The following is a 16,995-nucleotide window of genomic DNA, read 5'->3' as shown; positions in this document are numbered from 1 at the left end:
ACATTTGGTGAGGGCAATATCAAAGATGAAGAAAGACTATACCTGCACACTGTGTCAGCCCCTGCCAAGCCAAATCGAGTATAGGTTTCCTAATAAAATAGGAATCAGTGATGTTGATTTGAGGCACTGTCTTAGTCCAACTGGTGATGTCACAGACAAGACACACTGATGGAGGTGTATTTCTTCCAAGAAGCTCAGCATGATACTTTTGTATCTCTCTCTCTTAAGAGACAGAAAAACAGACCTGGAAGAAAATGCCTGTGGGAACAAGAAAGAAGTTGAGAGCTCACACCTTTTAGGTTAATGAAGAGGAGGTGATAAACATGATCTGGGATGTGGTAGGTATCAAAAGATGAGTAAAACTAATCACTGGAACAATTTACCAATTTTCTTTTTGATCAGAATGTATGTAGTCTTGAAATAGCATCAGTAATCAGTGAGCCAACATTTCACAAACTTATTTTGTAACTTGGCAGCAAACAGTTCAAATGTGGCAAAATGAGAAATCGACCGTTCATTTTGACTGCAAAGTTTTTAAATAACAATCATACAGTCTTGAGAGTTTCCAGAAAATTCCAAAGGCTGCAGAAATTAAGATCGGTCAGGAAGGCTCTGAGGGGACATACTGCATTACGTGGTACAAACCTCAGTTATTTCAGAACAGTGTTCCTTTGTAAGAATGAAGTGACACCAAACATGAATCTTATTTTATTATTCTACAGAAGCCAACAAAAGTGTACAGAGGTTTTGTTAACAGAAGGAAGTGGGGCATCAAGGGACATTACCTTTCCTAAAAGAGATATATTTGAGATGGATTCCTGAGCACTTGCTTTGGTAACCAGGGAGATAGGTATAAGATATATCAAATCTCAGAATATTTACGTATCTAACTCACAGTTCAGGTATGGAAATGATATCTTCAACATAAGTTTACTTGAGCGTAAGCCTCAGTCTGTTTACTGGGATTTTTCATCTCAGTTTTATAAATCTTGTATCTGTATGGGGTACGAGGGAGAACTGATGGTATTGGCTCGCCCTAATAGCACACAAACCATTGCTGCATTTGAACTGCTAAAATATAAGAGCAGCTCATTTCTTACAGTGAATGCTGGAGGAAGGGCACTGAACAACAAACCAAAGGTACGGTTTCTATGGAAAAATGCAGCAGATGTTCACCATTGCCTGGCCAATCAGAGCATCTGCTACCAGTAGAGGGGCAGAGTGAATGTGGGGATTTCTTCTGGACAAATCCATGAGAAATAAGGTTTCATTTTCTTTGCTTCTGAGACAGTAACTTGTTAAAAGAACCCTTCTTATACTGGGGGCCCCAGAGCTGATCACGGGACTGCAGGTGGGGTCTCGTGAGAGCAGAGGGGGAGAATCACCTCCCTCAACCTGCTGGCCACGCTCCTTTGGATGCAGCCCAGGATCCAATTGGCTTTCCGGGCGGCAAGCGCACACTGCCAGGTCACGTCCAACAATACAGTACTTAACCTTTCCCAACTCCTCAAAAATCTACTCCCCTGGTCCCAAAGAAGTCTGGGACTTCATGAGATTCAGGTAAGCCATGCATCATGTTGCTGAGTAACTACTATTTTCTGTTAAGCTACCCTGGAAAAATTCTTATTTATCTTGCATGGCCACATTAATTCATTCTCCTTAATTTTTTAGTTACTGCAAGTTGTTGCCATTATGTTTGCACAACATAAGTTGATGTTTAAAATCTCAGTAAATTGCCCCAGCTGCTTATCAGAGGCAGCAATGTGGGCCCAAATGTTCGTTCAGAGGCTAAGCCAGACTCGGTCTGTGTGACGCCTATAATGTGACTCATCACCTACTCTCTGAAGAGAGGATGACTGCTGTGCTGTAAACGGAGTCGGGACTGCAGAATATTTCCTCTGTTGCCTTGCAACAGTCTATACTGACTCCTCAGAGGGGAAACAGATCTTTGCATTTGGGCCCTGTTTATTGTAACTACCATTCTAAGCGGTTGGACTTACTTGCAGATAACAAGCAAAAAGGAAGGTAGATGCAAGTCATAGGTTCTTGTATAACACAGCCTTCCCTTTCCAAACATGCCTTCTTCAAAAGGTCTCAGCATCTCCAATATCTGAAGGGGGCCTACAAGGATGCTGGAGAGGGACTCTTCATCAGGGACTGTAGTGGTAGGACAAGGGGGAATGGGTTCAAACTGAAACAGAGGAAGTTCAGGTTGGATATAAGGAAGAAGTTCTTTACTGTGAGGGTGGTGAGGTGCTGGAATGGGTTGCCCAAAGAAGTGGTGAATGCTCCATCCCTGGCGGTGTTCGAGGCCAGGTTGGACAGAGCCTTGGGTGACATGGTCTAGTGTGAGGTGTCCCTGCCCATGGCAGGGGGGTTGGAACTAGATGATCTTAAGGTCCTTTCCAACCCTAACTATTCTATGATTCTATGATCTCCTACCTTCCCTACGGTGCAGCTGAATGTAAATAGGTGGAAGTTTTATTTCACAAGTAAATAGATATGAAGATGTTATTTTTAAGAAAAGAAGGAAGCTGACAGTGACCTATGCAGTAATTCTGGAAGGACTGATTTGATAAAACTTTGGGTTATCATTGACACAAATGAGAAAAAAAATACAGCAAATTCTCAAACAGTTGTTTAAAGGCAGATGGATTTAAACATAACAGCCTAGAAAGAATCTTGAAGACCAAGCAGAGATAAAGTGCATACAGATAAAATAGGTAATTCAGTTTTTTTATAGATGTTGTTCAAAGAGCTTTGTGACCACTTAATCCATTCTCTCTTCTTGGAAACTGTCTGCATCATTCATGTAGTCTTCAAGATCACTGTATCTCTGCAAATAAAATAAAACCTGTATTATTTTATCAATGTTTCATAAGTGAATTACATAAAGACTGCTGCTTCTTGTTCTTCAATACATTAACAAGCATGCCAACGATTCAGATGTAATGATATCTGAAAGCTTGCTAAATACAATTGTACTACATGTTGTCTTAAAATAGTCCATAAAGTGTTTCTGAATAATTCAAAGTACTTCAGCCTAAACAGAAGAGTAAAATAGTCTCGCTGCGCCTCATGTACGTGTTTCCAATGCTTCTAAGTTACAGCTTGAGTCTGTGGTGCTGCTGCTGTCACATGAAATGGGAGCCTGCCCACCACAGCCCAGAGATCATGCAGCTGTCAGAAAGCTTCATGTCACAAGCTGACACAAACTGCGTGAGCGCAGGAGTATACCACTGTGAGAGAGACGGGGTCAGCACAAGTGGATGAATGGTTGAGTTGTATTACTGAAACCCTGTAATTCAGAACTGATCAATTAAATCAGACATTTTATCTCAGCTTGCTTTTATCTACTTGGAAAAGAATACATCAAACAACTCAGTTGTACCTTCTGAATCCACCCATTGTCTTCCAACTGGCTGAAAAGCCGTTCTACTGTGTCTTTGACTGGTTCATCCTCCAAACCATCCAACTCAGTAATGGAGCTGCAATGCAGGTACAACTTGTATTTGAAGTGCTTCAAATTATGGTAAACTCTTGTCCGATTTGCACACACCATGCCAACCTTCAAAACCTAGGCCAAAGTGAACAAAATCACTCTCTGATAGAACTGCGATTATCTTGACAATATAAAGAATGGCTAAGTCAGTCCAGTAAGATTTTATGTCAGTCTAGGAAAAGGCTCTGAATAATGAAATAAACAGAATAACACCACATGCATAAAATCAGCATAAACCCCATATAGTTTTTACAGCCACAGTAGAATAATTCCTGAGCAAGCAGGCAGCCAGTGAGTCTGTGCAATGGCAGCTTATCAGTACTGTTTTGTTGCACACACAACCTGTTTATAGTTGGTAGTATCTCTCCTATCTCCTGGTGGAACTTCATTACAAAATCATTAACAATTTAGGCAACCATCATGTTGTGAAAATAGAGAAAGAGAAATTATTTGATTACTTTTTCATCAGTATGTACTACTTCCCAGAGACATGAAATACCAGTTTTAGCATTTTGTAGAGTAATAGTATTCGATATTTCTTTGAGAAATACATATAAATACAAACAGACATACACCTAGAAACATGTATTTAATAAATATATAGAAAGATTGTCTTCCTTAAAATTAAAATCTGAAAACTGAGGGTTTATAAATGCAAATGTTAATCTGGAACTGCCTAGGAGGTATAGCTAGGCCATAACGCTGTAGAAATCAAAGCCTCTGCTGCATCTCCCACTTAACACCAGTTTTACTTCTACAATTTCTGTGCAGAAAAGACACAACGGTCTTATTTAATAGTTTTTTTTTTTACAGCAATCGTTATAGATAAACAAGTGGTAAATATGCATGTAAATACATAATCAGAGCATGGATTAGAGGAGATTCATTATCATCTATCAGCGCTAACATTAAATACAGGCATGTGTTTGCATGTATCTTGAACTCAGATGTTATTCAAAGATGTTAAGTGGTCAGGAATACCTGAAAATACTGGGTAATATACTGATTGGTTACAAGAATCTTTGGCCATCCTAAATCTTCACGAAGAATACGTGAAATTGGAGGTGTGGGGAGGGAGAAAGAATCAAAGTTCATCTATATTTAAGGACAGACATTCTGCATTTCACAAGAGTGAGTTTTGTTCCATTTCTACAAGAACAAGAGTTCAAGTTCATAAAATGGCAAATTAGAAGAGGAAATCTGTCCCCTGCGAATGACCACAGATGCACCCAGGGAGGCAAAGCCTATCAGGTAAGAAATCTACATCTGGCTGGTTTTCAGAGGTCAAAAAGTGTTTTTCTACACTCAAAAGCAACATGATTAATACATGTGTGAAGAAAATCAGCTCCTGATACATACAGGAGAAACTGATGTAGTTTTACTGAGAAAAAAACCCCATGACCAAATGTTTGCATCTGTGAGCAGTTCCCCAAAACACCCAACCTACTTGGTATCCACACCTACTGACAATGACAGTAACAGAAAAGCATAGTTATAATGATTTTATAAGCTAAATTAATATTTATTGGTATCATATATTCTTAAATATAGGAGTATAGTTTCTTAAATGTATCAACCAGCAGCTCAACTGATATAAGAAGGCATAATATGACTGAAGTCAAGACACACTCACTTAAAAGACCTTTTGATCTGATCTTCAGTAGATGGTTATTAACTGATATTTTAACCATCTTGAAATAAAAAAATTCCTATCACTACATTGCAACTCTACTGCTTATGTACATGTACTTATGTACAGCTCCATTTTCTACTCTCCCCAAAACTGGGAAGCTGTGTTTGGTGCTACATGTGCTTCTGAAGTGCAAGACCTACCAACCAATGCATAACCTTGATTCACTCAGATTTCCAGAAGCACAATTCCAAATACTGAAACAAACAAGAACTGAGCTGTGGTGTTTCATAGAGCATTTCATAAGTTTTCAAGTATCCCAAGCAATGAAGTGCAGCAATGAAATCGTGAACATTACGTGATGTAAAATAGAAGATACCATCCTGCATCCAACTGATGGCCCAGTTGTTCCCCTGCAACAACAGCTAGCGGGAGATATTTAGGAAGTTAGTATAACATGCAGGATGAACACCAGAACAATCATAACATTAACATACAGCTTCTAGCAGTCAACAGTTAAGACTGTCTGTATCATCCCAACTATCGAGTTCCATAACTGTGGTAGAAGCTTCTCCAAGAACCTGTATAATTCCTTTTGGGACTCACTAACACTTTTCGATTCCAAAGTATCTTATGGCAAAGAATTTTATAGTTCATTTATGCACGAGGTGTAAAGTATTTCCACCTTGGAGAAATGCCAAAGCCAAATAGCTAAATGTTGTATAATGTAATCACGTATTGTGTTTTTAAAGCAAGAAAGACTGCCTAAAAATACAATGCTATTTCCGAATGCAGCTTTGGAAAGAATCTCAGTACTGTACTCATGCTAATTTTTTCCTCTCAGTGACTCTGTCCGAATGCTTAACTTATCTCCTGAGGCTGCCCGTATCAGCCAAAGTTGTGTTAAATCACTTTGTATGGAATGCAGAAGCACAGCCTGACAATAGCACGACATGTAATGACTCAATCCATGTCCTCTAAGCATGATTACAAATGGAAGCAGAACACCGAGACTGAGAGTAGAAATGGGTTTACAATCCAGGTGACACAGGAGCAAAGGGGTGTGGGGTCACCTATACCTCTAAACAATTCAATTCTTCCTCACCATTGAGGAATGAGAATTGGCACCCACACACATAACAATCACTGCAAGCCTAAGCAAAACTGGAACAGCTGTTTCTCTTTCTATTGGCAAAACAGAATACTTGAGAGATGAGAGAAAAGGAAAGTTTTATGCAGAAGAGGAGGGTTGGAGGTCTGTTTTTGTTCTCTCCACATCCACTTTGCTCGGGTATTTTCAAATAAAACTTCAGAAAACAGTCCAACTATGTGCTTCCGTTCAACCTGACCTGCCAGTGCTGAACTGCCTCCTCTTTCAGTCAATTAAGTTCCTGAAGTGCCAGTTTCATGTAGCTCTGTGTGCCTTTTCTCTTTTTTTCCCCTCCTTTCTTTTTTCTCAATTGGCAGGATGAGTTGATCAATGTGTTGCCAGCAGAACTTCAAACACTACTTGAGAACAGTGCTTTTAGCAGTCTTAACTTACAGGTCACTATAAGAACATGAATGTTGCATTACAAAGGCACTATCAAAAGTTACTGGAAAGTGCTCAATAACTCCGTCTCCTGGGTCTGTTCTACAGCCCCTGAGCTACATTGGCAGGCATCTCAGCAGATGCTGGGGTCAAAGGTTAAAAAAAAAAAAAAAGCTCTCATTTTCTACTGTTAAGCTGAAAAGGACAAAAATGAACTAGGAAGTTAGTTCAATATTCAAAAGGATATTTCAAGTTTTTTCCAAAGTGAAAAATGGCCAGTGCTTTCTGTAGGACAACATTTGGACAGCAGAGAGGCAATTTCTACTGTTATTTCCACCAGTTAAGTTGGATGTTGAGCAAAGATTAAATTCTTGTGCTAGTTCACTTATTATTTCTGGTTAGGTAAGGCACGCACTTCCCATGAAAACCTGATCTACATTTAGAGACCCATATGTAAGAAATAGTGACTGTACAATGGAATGCAGTATCAGTGCTAGTATGAGTGCCAAGGACTTACTGTTTCCCTGCAATAAACATAGGGAAAAGCCTTGCTGGAAAAGCCTAGCTCTTAACTATCATGCACACACAGACTTACCAAAGCAGAGGATGAACAACTGCTGCTCAGAAGGGTTTGTCATCTATTCAAGAAAAACTGCAGCATGGATTTTCCTAGATTCTACATTACAGAGCCCAATACGATGACATTGTGATAATCACTCTGGCACCCCTCAAATCTCTTAAGTTAGTTTGCAAAGACCTAAACAATACAGGCGTGAGCTTCAGTAAGGTGTACTTCCAGTTTGATGTCGGCTTCACTTCATTTGTATATAAGAAATCCCATTACACCACATTTCAAAATATATTGTAAATACACCTTGTTCTGACACTTTTTTCTCTTTAGCAAATACTATGAGGAACTGTAGCTGTATTCAAAAACTATTTACACTCACAAAGAAAAGGAATACACCTTCTAAAGCTGCTGAGAATTTTGATACACAACTAGCAATATTTTATCTTGACAAATTGTGTGCTTTGAGTTATCATAAAAGGTCATGAATTATGTAAGAAGATCATATGCAGACTTAATCATAACAATTATTGATAGCTGTAAATTTGAAGGGAAGATCCCTAAATATTAGGAACACCCAGGTTCTTAAAAGTCAAGGTCTTCAGAAGTCTCAGCTGTGAAATACAAGAAAATTGATTGCTCAAGTCATCTGACTGCTCAGTGCCACATCATGTCACAACAGGAAAGGTGTGTTTCATTCCCAAAATAGAATTTAATCCAAAATGCCCTAGTAGAGACAACTGAGTGACAAAAACATATCTAGTTTGGACAAGTAATTCTGATAATGCAGTAATGAGAAAAAGGCTCTAATAAAATGTACTGAAGTAGTTAGGAACAAGTCTTCTCAAAAGGAGACCAGTAATTCTGCCCAGGAGGGTTGCGGAGTCTCCCTCTCTGCAGACATTTAAATCCGCCTGGACACGCTCCTGTGTAACCTGCTCTGGTGGCCCTGCCTTGGCAAGGCAGGGTTGGACTGGATGATCTCCAGAGGTCCCTTCCAACTCTAATGATTCTGTGAATTTCAAGTGTCAATGCAACTGAGATGTCAAGATACTTCATCCTGAGTGAAGAGCTAAATGGTAAAGAGTAGATGTGAAAAAATCCAAAGCATGAAGCAATAAATTCTGACTAAGCTGTACTTGGACTATGAGAATGACAGTGGCACTATTCACTCAATGCTCTGACCCAGAGCAAACAAGAATTACTGGAGTGCACATGGGTGCTCCAAATGCTAGAGGCATAGTAGGCACAGAATTAGCAAACCTAGTGACCCAACGCAGAACAAACCTCACCTGCAACAAAATAGAAAACGCAATCATTCAATGGAGACGATTGTCTGTTATATAGAAAGTTACTTTTATAATATTTCTGAAAGATAATCAATGCAAGATTCCTGCTGGGAAAGTCTTACAGGCATTACAGGCACACAGAAAGGCAAAAGGCTTTTAAATGATCCAATTGCAGTGAAAAGACATTCTGATATTTAGAATATAGGTAAATCTGAGGCAAATGTCATTCTTGATTTAAAGCCTCAGACTCTGGCATTGGATCTATTCAAGATTAAAAAAAGTCATAGTATTTCTCGGGTACTTGGTGAAACCAGGAATTGCAGGCATGTTCAGAGCATCACAGCTGTGTAATTCCTTTACCACTGGTTTTCCTGTCTTTAAGATATGCATCCACTTTAGGATTTTGAGTCTTCTGTTAAATGTTCTCTGGCTAAACAAAAAGCTACTTAGAAGTAACTGACTGAGTGCTCGTATCACCACTCTGGTTAGCATGATCTTCATGCAAGCTTTCAGCCTCTTTGAAGCACGGTTTCAGACTGCCTCCCCATGCACTACAAAAGACAAGCATGCTGAGTAGGATGTGCAGGATGTCAGGTACCTAGAGTTTACTTGCCCTGGATGACACTCAGACAGTACAGATTTGAAGCAGAAGAAAAATTGAGACAAGTGTCAATTTTTGACTTGAGGGTGAGAGTTATCAATAAACCCTATTGTAAGGCTTTTTGATCATGAACTCCAGCTCACAGCTGGGTATACTTGCTAGCGCTTACCACAGTGCAAGTACATGTGCTGCATCAGGTGCTAATATTAAGTGGCAAAAGTGGGAAGGAAACAGCACATCAATCATTGGGATGCAGGCAAAAACAAAGGTCAGAGAAAACCATCACATTTATTTGCTTCCTAAGAGTTAGGTTTATTTGAGGATATTTTTCATTAGTGCTTTCCCAAAATATAAGAGAGGTTGGAGGGGGGGGGGAAGGGGTATGCCCCTATTCATCCTTTCAAGTTTCATAGGAACTTTCTTCATAATTCCTAGCTAAGTCTAGGAATATACTCCTCCAGACTGCAAAATGGTCATTATATTTTAAAAAATTAATAAGGTTTAGACATGGAAGTGCAGTGGCTTAACGCCTGTCTCTAGCATTACAGACATTAGATGTGTTGATAGGATTTCTATTCTTTGTATGATTTTCCGTAACACTAGACAAAGCTTAACAATAATCACATAGGGTGCTAGTTTGAAGTTACCTGTTTGTCATCTGACATGAAGTCATCCATTTCCAAAGTTCTGCTATTATAAAGCTTTCCAGAGAGCAGCACATTAAACTTACAGTACCGATTCAATTCGCAGGCCTGACAAGACATATATTTTGGATTTTTCAAGATTATGTGAACATTCGGGTAACAATCCACACGCTCCTGAAAAACAGATTCCAAATAACATTAAAGAATCTCCTTAAACTGAAAGATGTCTGAAATAGGCTGCTGAGTACTCTGTACTCACACAAGATTAGTGTAAGAGAAAGCAAAGAGATTAAAATTTGAAATCTTCCACCATTCGGTTGTGAACATATACCTCCTCAATCATTTTCCAACACTTCACTCAGTTCTAGTTCGTTAATTCTTTCTTTCGGCCTCAGACCTAAGGAATGGCTTCTGCATCCTGGCACTCTCACCTCCTTTGTCTTTTTGGAGGAGGTAGGAGTGCAACTGTATCAGTTGGTCTGCTTCAAACAAACACACTGTATCTCTCCACTGGCCACACTATTATTACAGCGATATTAGATAACCCTATCACACTAATACTATTCCAGCAATTTGTATGCAATGACTGGCTTACTTTATATTGACTTCATTTTTTTTTTTTTAAGCAGTAGAAGTTTCATTATGAACATACTGGATCATCTTTTTTGTGAGAAGAAGAAGAAATTTTGTTTGACATTTAGCAGGTCACAAAAAATCCTCAAAAAGTCATCTGCTGAATTAGCAGAAGCATTCAGATTAACTGAGAAGAGATTCTGTTCTGTTACCTGAATGTTTATCAGGTTATACTTCTGATATAAATATCAGAATAATTAGAATAAATAACAGAAGTATCAAAACAAGTTACATAAGAATGACTTTCTATTAAAAATAAGTATACATATATAGCACTTATAGTATCTTTACAGAGAATTACAGTATTAAAAAAACCCCATCAGTAATAGTATGATTTGGAGCCTACTTCACTACTGAAAGTAGAAGCTACATACCTTGTATCGATCTTTCCAGCGACTTCCAGAGATTAGGCTCTCAAGACGAGGCTGAATGAAGCGGTCATCCAAATAATGAAGTGAGAGCAACATATCCTGTGCATACTTCTTTTGTCTTGTTCCACCTGTTCATTGAGAGTTGTTATTAATTTGCTGCCAACTCTATGTTGTACAAGTTTCTTCAAATAAAACCTTTAAGGACATTATGCTTCTGCATACCAAGAACTATGAATGATTTTAACAGATTATCCCTGAATACATTTGCTACTGTTATCCATAAAAGTGATCCATGCAGCTCTGATAAACTGATATATTTAATTGTTTTATAAGTCTGTATCACAAGAAGTACATGAATAAACTCTACAATCAATGTTAAAGTGAAAAGCGGTCATCCCAAATGGAGAGCCATTCACTCGATCCCATTTATAGGAATGGAAGAGTGGGGAGGGAAATAAGTGTCTTGCTTTTTGTCCAGTTTATATAAGTTCTCATAATGTACAAGGGAAGAGGTTGCAATCCACAAAAATTAATAGCTCTGAGCTGCTTCAGAGCAGAAATTCTGACAACTCTCTTCATCAGTTACAAGGAGCACACAGGAACCAGCCTTTACACTGCAGCAGCACAGGCAGGTGCCTTGAGTTAGTCAGCATAAGTACTTCCAAATACTTACTCAAACAAAAGAAATAAACAAGTATGAGGACCGGTAAAGCCACCACTATTCCACAACTGTCTCCCAAATATGTGCTGGACTCCAGGAATGAAAAAGGACTTTCACAGGTGTAGGGTAATTCATACTATCTTGAGCTTCAGCATATAGACACATGCGAGTTAATTCACCTACCTGCCTGTGTCTTTTAGTAATGCTGTTATGAAGGAAACACAACCAAGATGGACCACTGGCTATCTTGCTTTTTATATAAAACCAGTTAATTGTCATTATCATTATAGCCACCATAATTACAATTGTTTTTCCATATACACTTTACACATATTTTCAGTAAGTTAGCTATGCAAAGAACTTGAGGCTGTGACAGACCATAAAGAAATCCCTCACAATAAAAAGCAAGCCTGCACTCTAATACTACAGCAGCTGCTCTTGATTCAAACTCATTCAGATATTCACTTCCATTAACTCAGAAAAATCCATTCTGTGTTATAAAATATATCTTTATAATGCTGGGTTGTGTTCATACGATACCATGTTCTTCAGAAAGACATACAACCTTCAGAATACAACCTCCAACTCACCTGCGTAGCTGAGCTACTTCCAGCACCTTGGCAGTAAGTTGTTAGTTTTATAGAGTAGATACAATTTGAAATAGATGGAAGCTACTTTACTTATTACTTTCCATAAGCTTGTTTTTACTTGGTAAAACAAAACTAACATCCGAAAGAACTAGCTGTGGTAGATGAAAGACATTTTTAGCTCCAGGAATACGGAGCCTTTATTCTGAAGTCCGTGGTGTACGCCATTCTCTCTAGTTCCTGATGACATCAAAACATCCTCTCTTTGACACTTTACTGAGTCCTTCCACAACCTGACACTGACAATCCTCTCTCATTAATCCCATCTTTACAGTGCTTCTGAAACTACATGTGAGGTTGCCATTCAGCCCCACTAGGTCAAGTGTCAAAAAGCACTTCCTCAGCAAGGACAAGACCAGATGTATTGACTGCCACTAAAATTCATCTGAAAGCATGAATGTTTAAAGAATTAAAAAGATATGGAATAATCTCCATAAATAAAATTACTTATTATCTATCGAATTCCTCAAAAAAAAGCTATGAAGCACGTGAAACTCTGTCAAATCAGCTGACCTTGCAATGTTTTCATTGAGATATCTACTTTGAAATTCATTTTGCTTTCATGCTGGAACTGTTACTGCCGATCAGCAACACAGAAACACTTCCCTATATCTCAGAATGTCTCCTAGGCTTAAAGGAATTAAGTCTACACATTTTTCCAAGATTACTCTATCCTTTTCAGAAAGATTTCCCATTGCCCCCAAGTCAGAGAGCAGCAAAACCAAAACCAGATCTCCGGACTCACAGTACTATACTCTAATCAGGAGACACATCTTTCCCTAGAATAAATGTCTTTGTATAACTTTGAATGCACTATTGTATTATTTAATGTGATTTACTTACCATATAATGAGCTCAGAAAAGTGTCATCAATTGCGTTTATGAGGAAAGCCTTTACTACTCTTTTGAAGTGTACATAATGATCACAGCGAGATACTGGGAAGAAAGCAATATAACCAGAGTTGACCAAAAGAGAGAAAAAGAAGATGTAAGCAATGTTAAAAGTCCTCTAAGAAGAATTCTTTTCTTCTATTATCATAAATTTAGAATTTTAAAGTCATTTAAAACTGGATTTAAAACTCATTTCAATATACAACACCTGCATCTTTAAGACCTTGTCTTTACATAGGGCTTCTCATCCCAAAGATCTTAACGAATTTTTAGCATTCTTAAGTCACACATCCTTTCAGCAAGAAGAGCTACAAACACTAAAAGAAGAAAACAATTCTATGACTAGCAGGAAATAATGCAAACCAGAGAAGACCAGGCTTATTGTTTTGGGTTTTTGTTCATTTTTTCTTTTTTCTAATTTTCTTTCAAATATGAACAATTCTGCTCAGGTCTTTACTGGGGAAAAAATAACACAAATGCTTGTGACCATCTACACCAGCGCTGACTGTTCTGTCAGTACATACTTGCTTCTGAACAAGAAGATATACAAGAAGATAACTAGCATAAAGTTCTGCTTCAGATCCCTCTGCTCCATCCAGATACCAGTTTTTACAAAAGAACAACCTGAAAAGTTTTCTCACTCTCTGCAGTTTGGCTGAAATTTTCTCCTGAATTCAGACGCCCCCCCAAAGACCAGTGCTCCTCAGTCTCAACCACCATCAAATAAAAATACCCTAAGAAAAGAAATTAATAAAAATCCCAAGACCCCAAAACCCCAAACTCATGGCAAGCATTTTACATCAATCTCCAGAACAGAACGTGGCCAGAATTAACACAGCTGCTTTTAGCATGTATCGTAAGATGGAAGATGCTTTTAGGTCTCCACTAAATGACTGCATCATAGTAGCCTATTTTATCCTAAATCAGACCAACTTAAAAAATCTGCAATAGCATTTCCCTTCCTTCCCCCCCAATTATACTCTCCCTTTAATAGGATACAGAAAGACCGTAAAAGTTTACTGTGGAAATCAGACCACTTCCACAAGAAATTCAAGCCTTTTAGGAATCTGCTTTTAAACTACCCTATCCTATTACACGGTATTTGTATTTTCACTCCATTAATATTTATTACCTCACTACAAGCAAGCTGTACATAAAGAATTGTCTCTAATTTTGATCTTACAGTGTGGGACATAGTTTGCCAGCAACGTGCTATTTGATGTATACAGTTCCTTGTGCCGTGGCTGGTTTCCACTCGTTATGTGCTCTGTGTCACCATCATCATCATCTTCTTCCTCTACTATAAAATCTTTCAAGCTGTCGCAGTCAGTGTCACTACCTTCTGTGGGTGTGAGGGGCAAGTGAAAGAATGGTTCCTCTTCTATTTCTGCTTCACTATTAGAATCCTAAGGAAATTTAAAAAAAGTGTTTCAAACATATGAATTTTCAGTATTTGCAGTGACAAAATACTACATATACTAGATAAGATTTTTGACCTTCTAATTACACCTTTTGTTCAATTAACAAGAAATACAGTTTCTAAAAAATACATTATTCTGTGCTAGAGGACAATTACTTGGCCATCTCCATGTACCCCTCTTCAGGCTATTTGTAGGAATTAAGCTAACATGAGATCTCTAAATTACTTCAGCAGGTATTTTGCTTCTTGATAAAAATAACTTGATAGTCCTCTCACGCTAAAGAGAGTCCTCTTCATGATACAGAAGTTTTTCCTTTCTGACTATGTAGAGAAGATACCTGCATTCTAAGCTGCTTAGTCATCAGAATGCCTGAAAGAGCAAATGAAAGGAAATTCTTAACTCTTCAGTGATTAAAATTAAACCAAAGAAAGGTTTTCAGCAGTCAATATTGCTTTCTCGTTAATGCAACAACTGTTAAAATGTGACAGAACTACTGATTTGTCAGAAATAACCCCCACCAAAATAAATGAAATCCCACTGATTTATATCTATTTGTGTTCCCCTACGTTCAATATTTTCTCCAATTGAATTTCAAAGGTAAAATCCAGACCTCACAATTTTCACTTCTGCCAGATCTCCGAGTTGCTCTTTGTCTTGCAAGTTGTTTCAATTTTGCAAACACTTGCTGTTTCCTATTAGTAGAAACATTTTCTGCAGAGCAGGCTTCATCAGGTTGTAGTTCTCTAGAATTCTCATCTTCATCTATTATACAGCGGCGCTTAGCAAAAACTTTTCTAACAAGTATATCACTGTCCTCACTTTCATCACTGTCATACAAGACAGATGTGTTCAACCTTTTACGCTTCCCAGGCACAATGCACTCCTCATCCTCACTACTTTCTGTTACTTCCCCATCGTGGCTTTTCTCTTCATGACCTGAAAGGCTGCCCTCCACAGCAGTTTCATCTTTTTCATCTATTTCATCTTCTGATGTGCTAGGCTCTTCCTCCTCAGAAGTACCCGAGGATTCATCATTGCTGTCAAGTAGTATGATCTCCCTCTTAGTGCGTCTCCAATCAACTCGGGATTTGGATGATGACAGTTCTGTTACTGCTGTCTTTTTTCTTGTTTCATACCTTCTGACCACTGTTTTTATCTCCATTGGAAGGCTGTAACAATATAAGACCTAAATATAAACGGGTAAAATAAAGCACTTACTACAGTATGCCATTAAAAAAACAGAAAAAGAAAAAAAAGTTGGAAGGGCATGTGGATTTTGTCACATACACTTACGACTCAATATCATTATTAAGAGACACATGCAGAAATCAGCACCAACCAAAACTAAGCATGCACAGTAACTTCTGCAGAAGATATGCCTTGCTAAAAAGGAAGATGAAGAGCAGAACTACCCACACCCAGCATAAACGAACGCTAAAAATCAGGTCTGGAGTGCAGCTCCAGGCCCCATCATCCCTCAACACTCGAAGGAAGCCTACAGCTGAGGCCGAGGGCTTCCCTGCTCCTGAGGCGTTCACCGCTCCCTCAGGACCATCCTTAGCAGGCCCCACTGAGGAGCGGCCTCAGCTGGAACGGACCACCCTCCGCAGGCTGTCGGGCCTCCCCCCCGCCCGCCGCCAGACCCGGCGCGGCAGCGGCGCCCTGAGGCGAGCTGCTCCCCGCGCCACTGCACAAAGCGGGCTGGTCCCGGGGGAGCAGAGCTCATCGCGCCCGCCGCAGCCGCCATGGCGCACACCGACCTCCCGCCGCCCGCCCGCGGCCGTTACTTCTACCGCTACCGCTCCCGCGCTCGGGCGCCGGACCGCTGAGGAGAGGCTCCGCCCCCCCCCGCGCTCCGCGCGCCGCGATTGGTCACCGCCGCTGTCACTCAGCTGCCGCGGTGTTTACGGAAGTGCTGGCAGGAGAGGCGTCATGGGGTGTGCGCGGGTTGCCGAGCAGTGCTGGAGAGCGGGAGATCACGGGTTCGAGTCCTGCTCCCTCCCCGCGCGGGGTAGCAGGCTTTGCTCTCTGCTCTCACCCCGCAGTGTTAGAGAGTGGAGGTTTAGTTGTGATCGCCTTTGTGCTCACCCTAGATGCATTGCTGAGGAAAATCGGTGTAGGCCACCCAAAGGGGCTGCCGGCAAACATCTCCGGTGTCAGGCCTGGCCTGAGGCTTATCCTGCCAAAGAGGCTTCTTCAGAGCCACCACAGAATAGTTTGGGTTGGAAGGGACCTTCAAAGGTCATCTAGTCCAAACCCCCTGAAATGAGCAAGCACATCTTCAACTAGATCAGGTTGCCCAGAACCACATCCAGCCTGACCTGGAATGTCTCCAGGGATAGTGCATCCACCACCTCTCTGGGCAACCTGTGCCAGTGCTAACTTGTGCCAGTGTTTTACCAACCTCATTGTAAAGAATTTCTTCCTCACATCTAGCCTGAATCTCCCCTCTTTGGTGGGAACAAACCCACTAGATTTATTGTGTTCAACCCTCAAATGATGGCTGGCATGAAAGTGGGTTGTGGCAACTGTAACTATGGGGATGTGGTGGGAGTGCAAGCCTGGCCCCAGCCGGAGCAGAAATCCCAGTGGTGTCCATGCTTGGG

At 39.9% G+C, this 16,995-nt stretch overlaps 1 protein-coding gene across 2 annotated transcripts; it reads right to left on the bottom strand.

Annotated features, from left to right (window-relative positions):
- Window positions 1-692: 692 nt before the first annotated feature.
- Window positions 693-16,252, bottom strand: CCDC82 (coiled-coil domain containing 82). 2 transcript variants are annotated; one of them, XM_030477118.1, is made up of 8 exons: window positions 16,150-16,252; window positions 15,000-15,558; window positions 14,152-14,374; window positions 12,921-13,013; window positions 10,773-10,897; window positions 9,769-9,939; window positions 3,392-3,577; window positions 693-2,836 (listed from the first exon to the last, which is right to left on the bottom strand). In XM_030477118.1, the coding sequence occupies exons 2-8, from the start codon at window positions 15,549-15,551 to the stop codon at window positions 2,771-2,773; spliced, it is 1,416 nt and encodes a 471-aa protein (XP_030332978.1). In that variant the 5' UTR covers window positions 15,552-15,558; window positions 16,150-16,252; the 3' UTR covers window positions 693-2,770. The 2 variants fall into 2 exon arrangements, with proteins under 2 accessions (XP_030332978.1, XP_030332977.1); XM_030477117.1 differs by having other exon boundaries at window positions 15,000-15,575; window positions 16,150-16,227.
- Between the last annotated feature and the right edge of the window lie 743 nt (window positions 16,253-16,995).

The sequence above is a fragment of the Strigops habroptila genome, chromosome 2, assembly GCF_004027225.2.
Source record: "Strigops habroptila isolate Jane chromosome 2, bStrHab1.2.pri, whole genome shotgun sequence".
In the NCBI taxonomy this organism is placed as follows: domain Eukaryota; kingdom Metazoa; phylum Chordata; class Aves; order Psittaciformes; family Psittacidae; genus Strigops; species Strigops habroptila.
The sequence above is the reverse complement of the archived record's forward strand: the minus strand, read 5'-3'. Positions and strand labels throughout refer to the sequence as shown.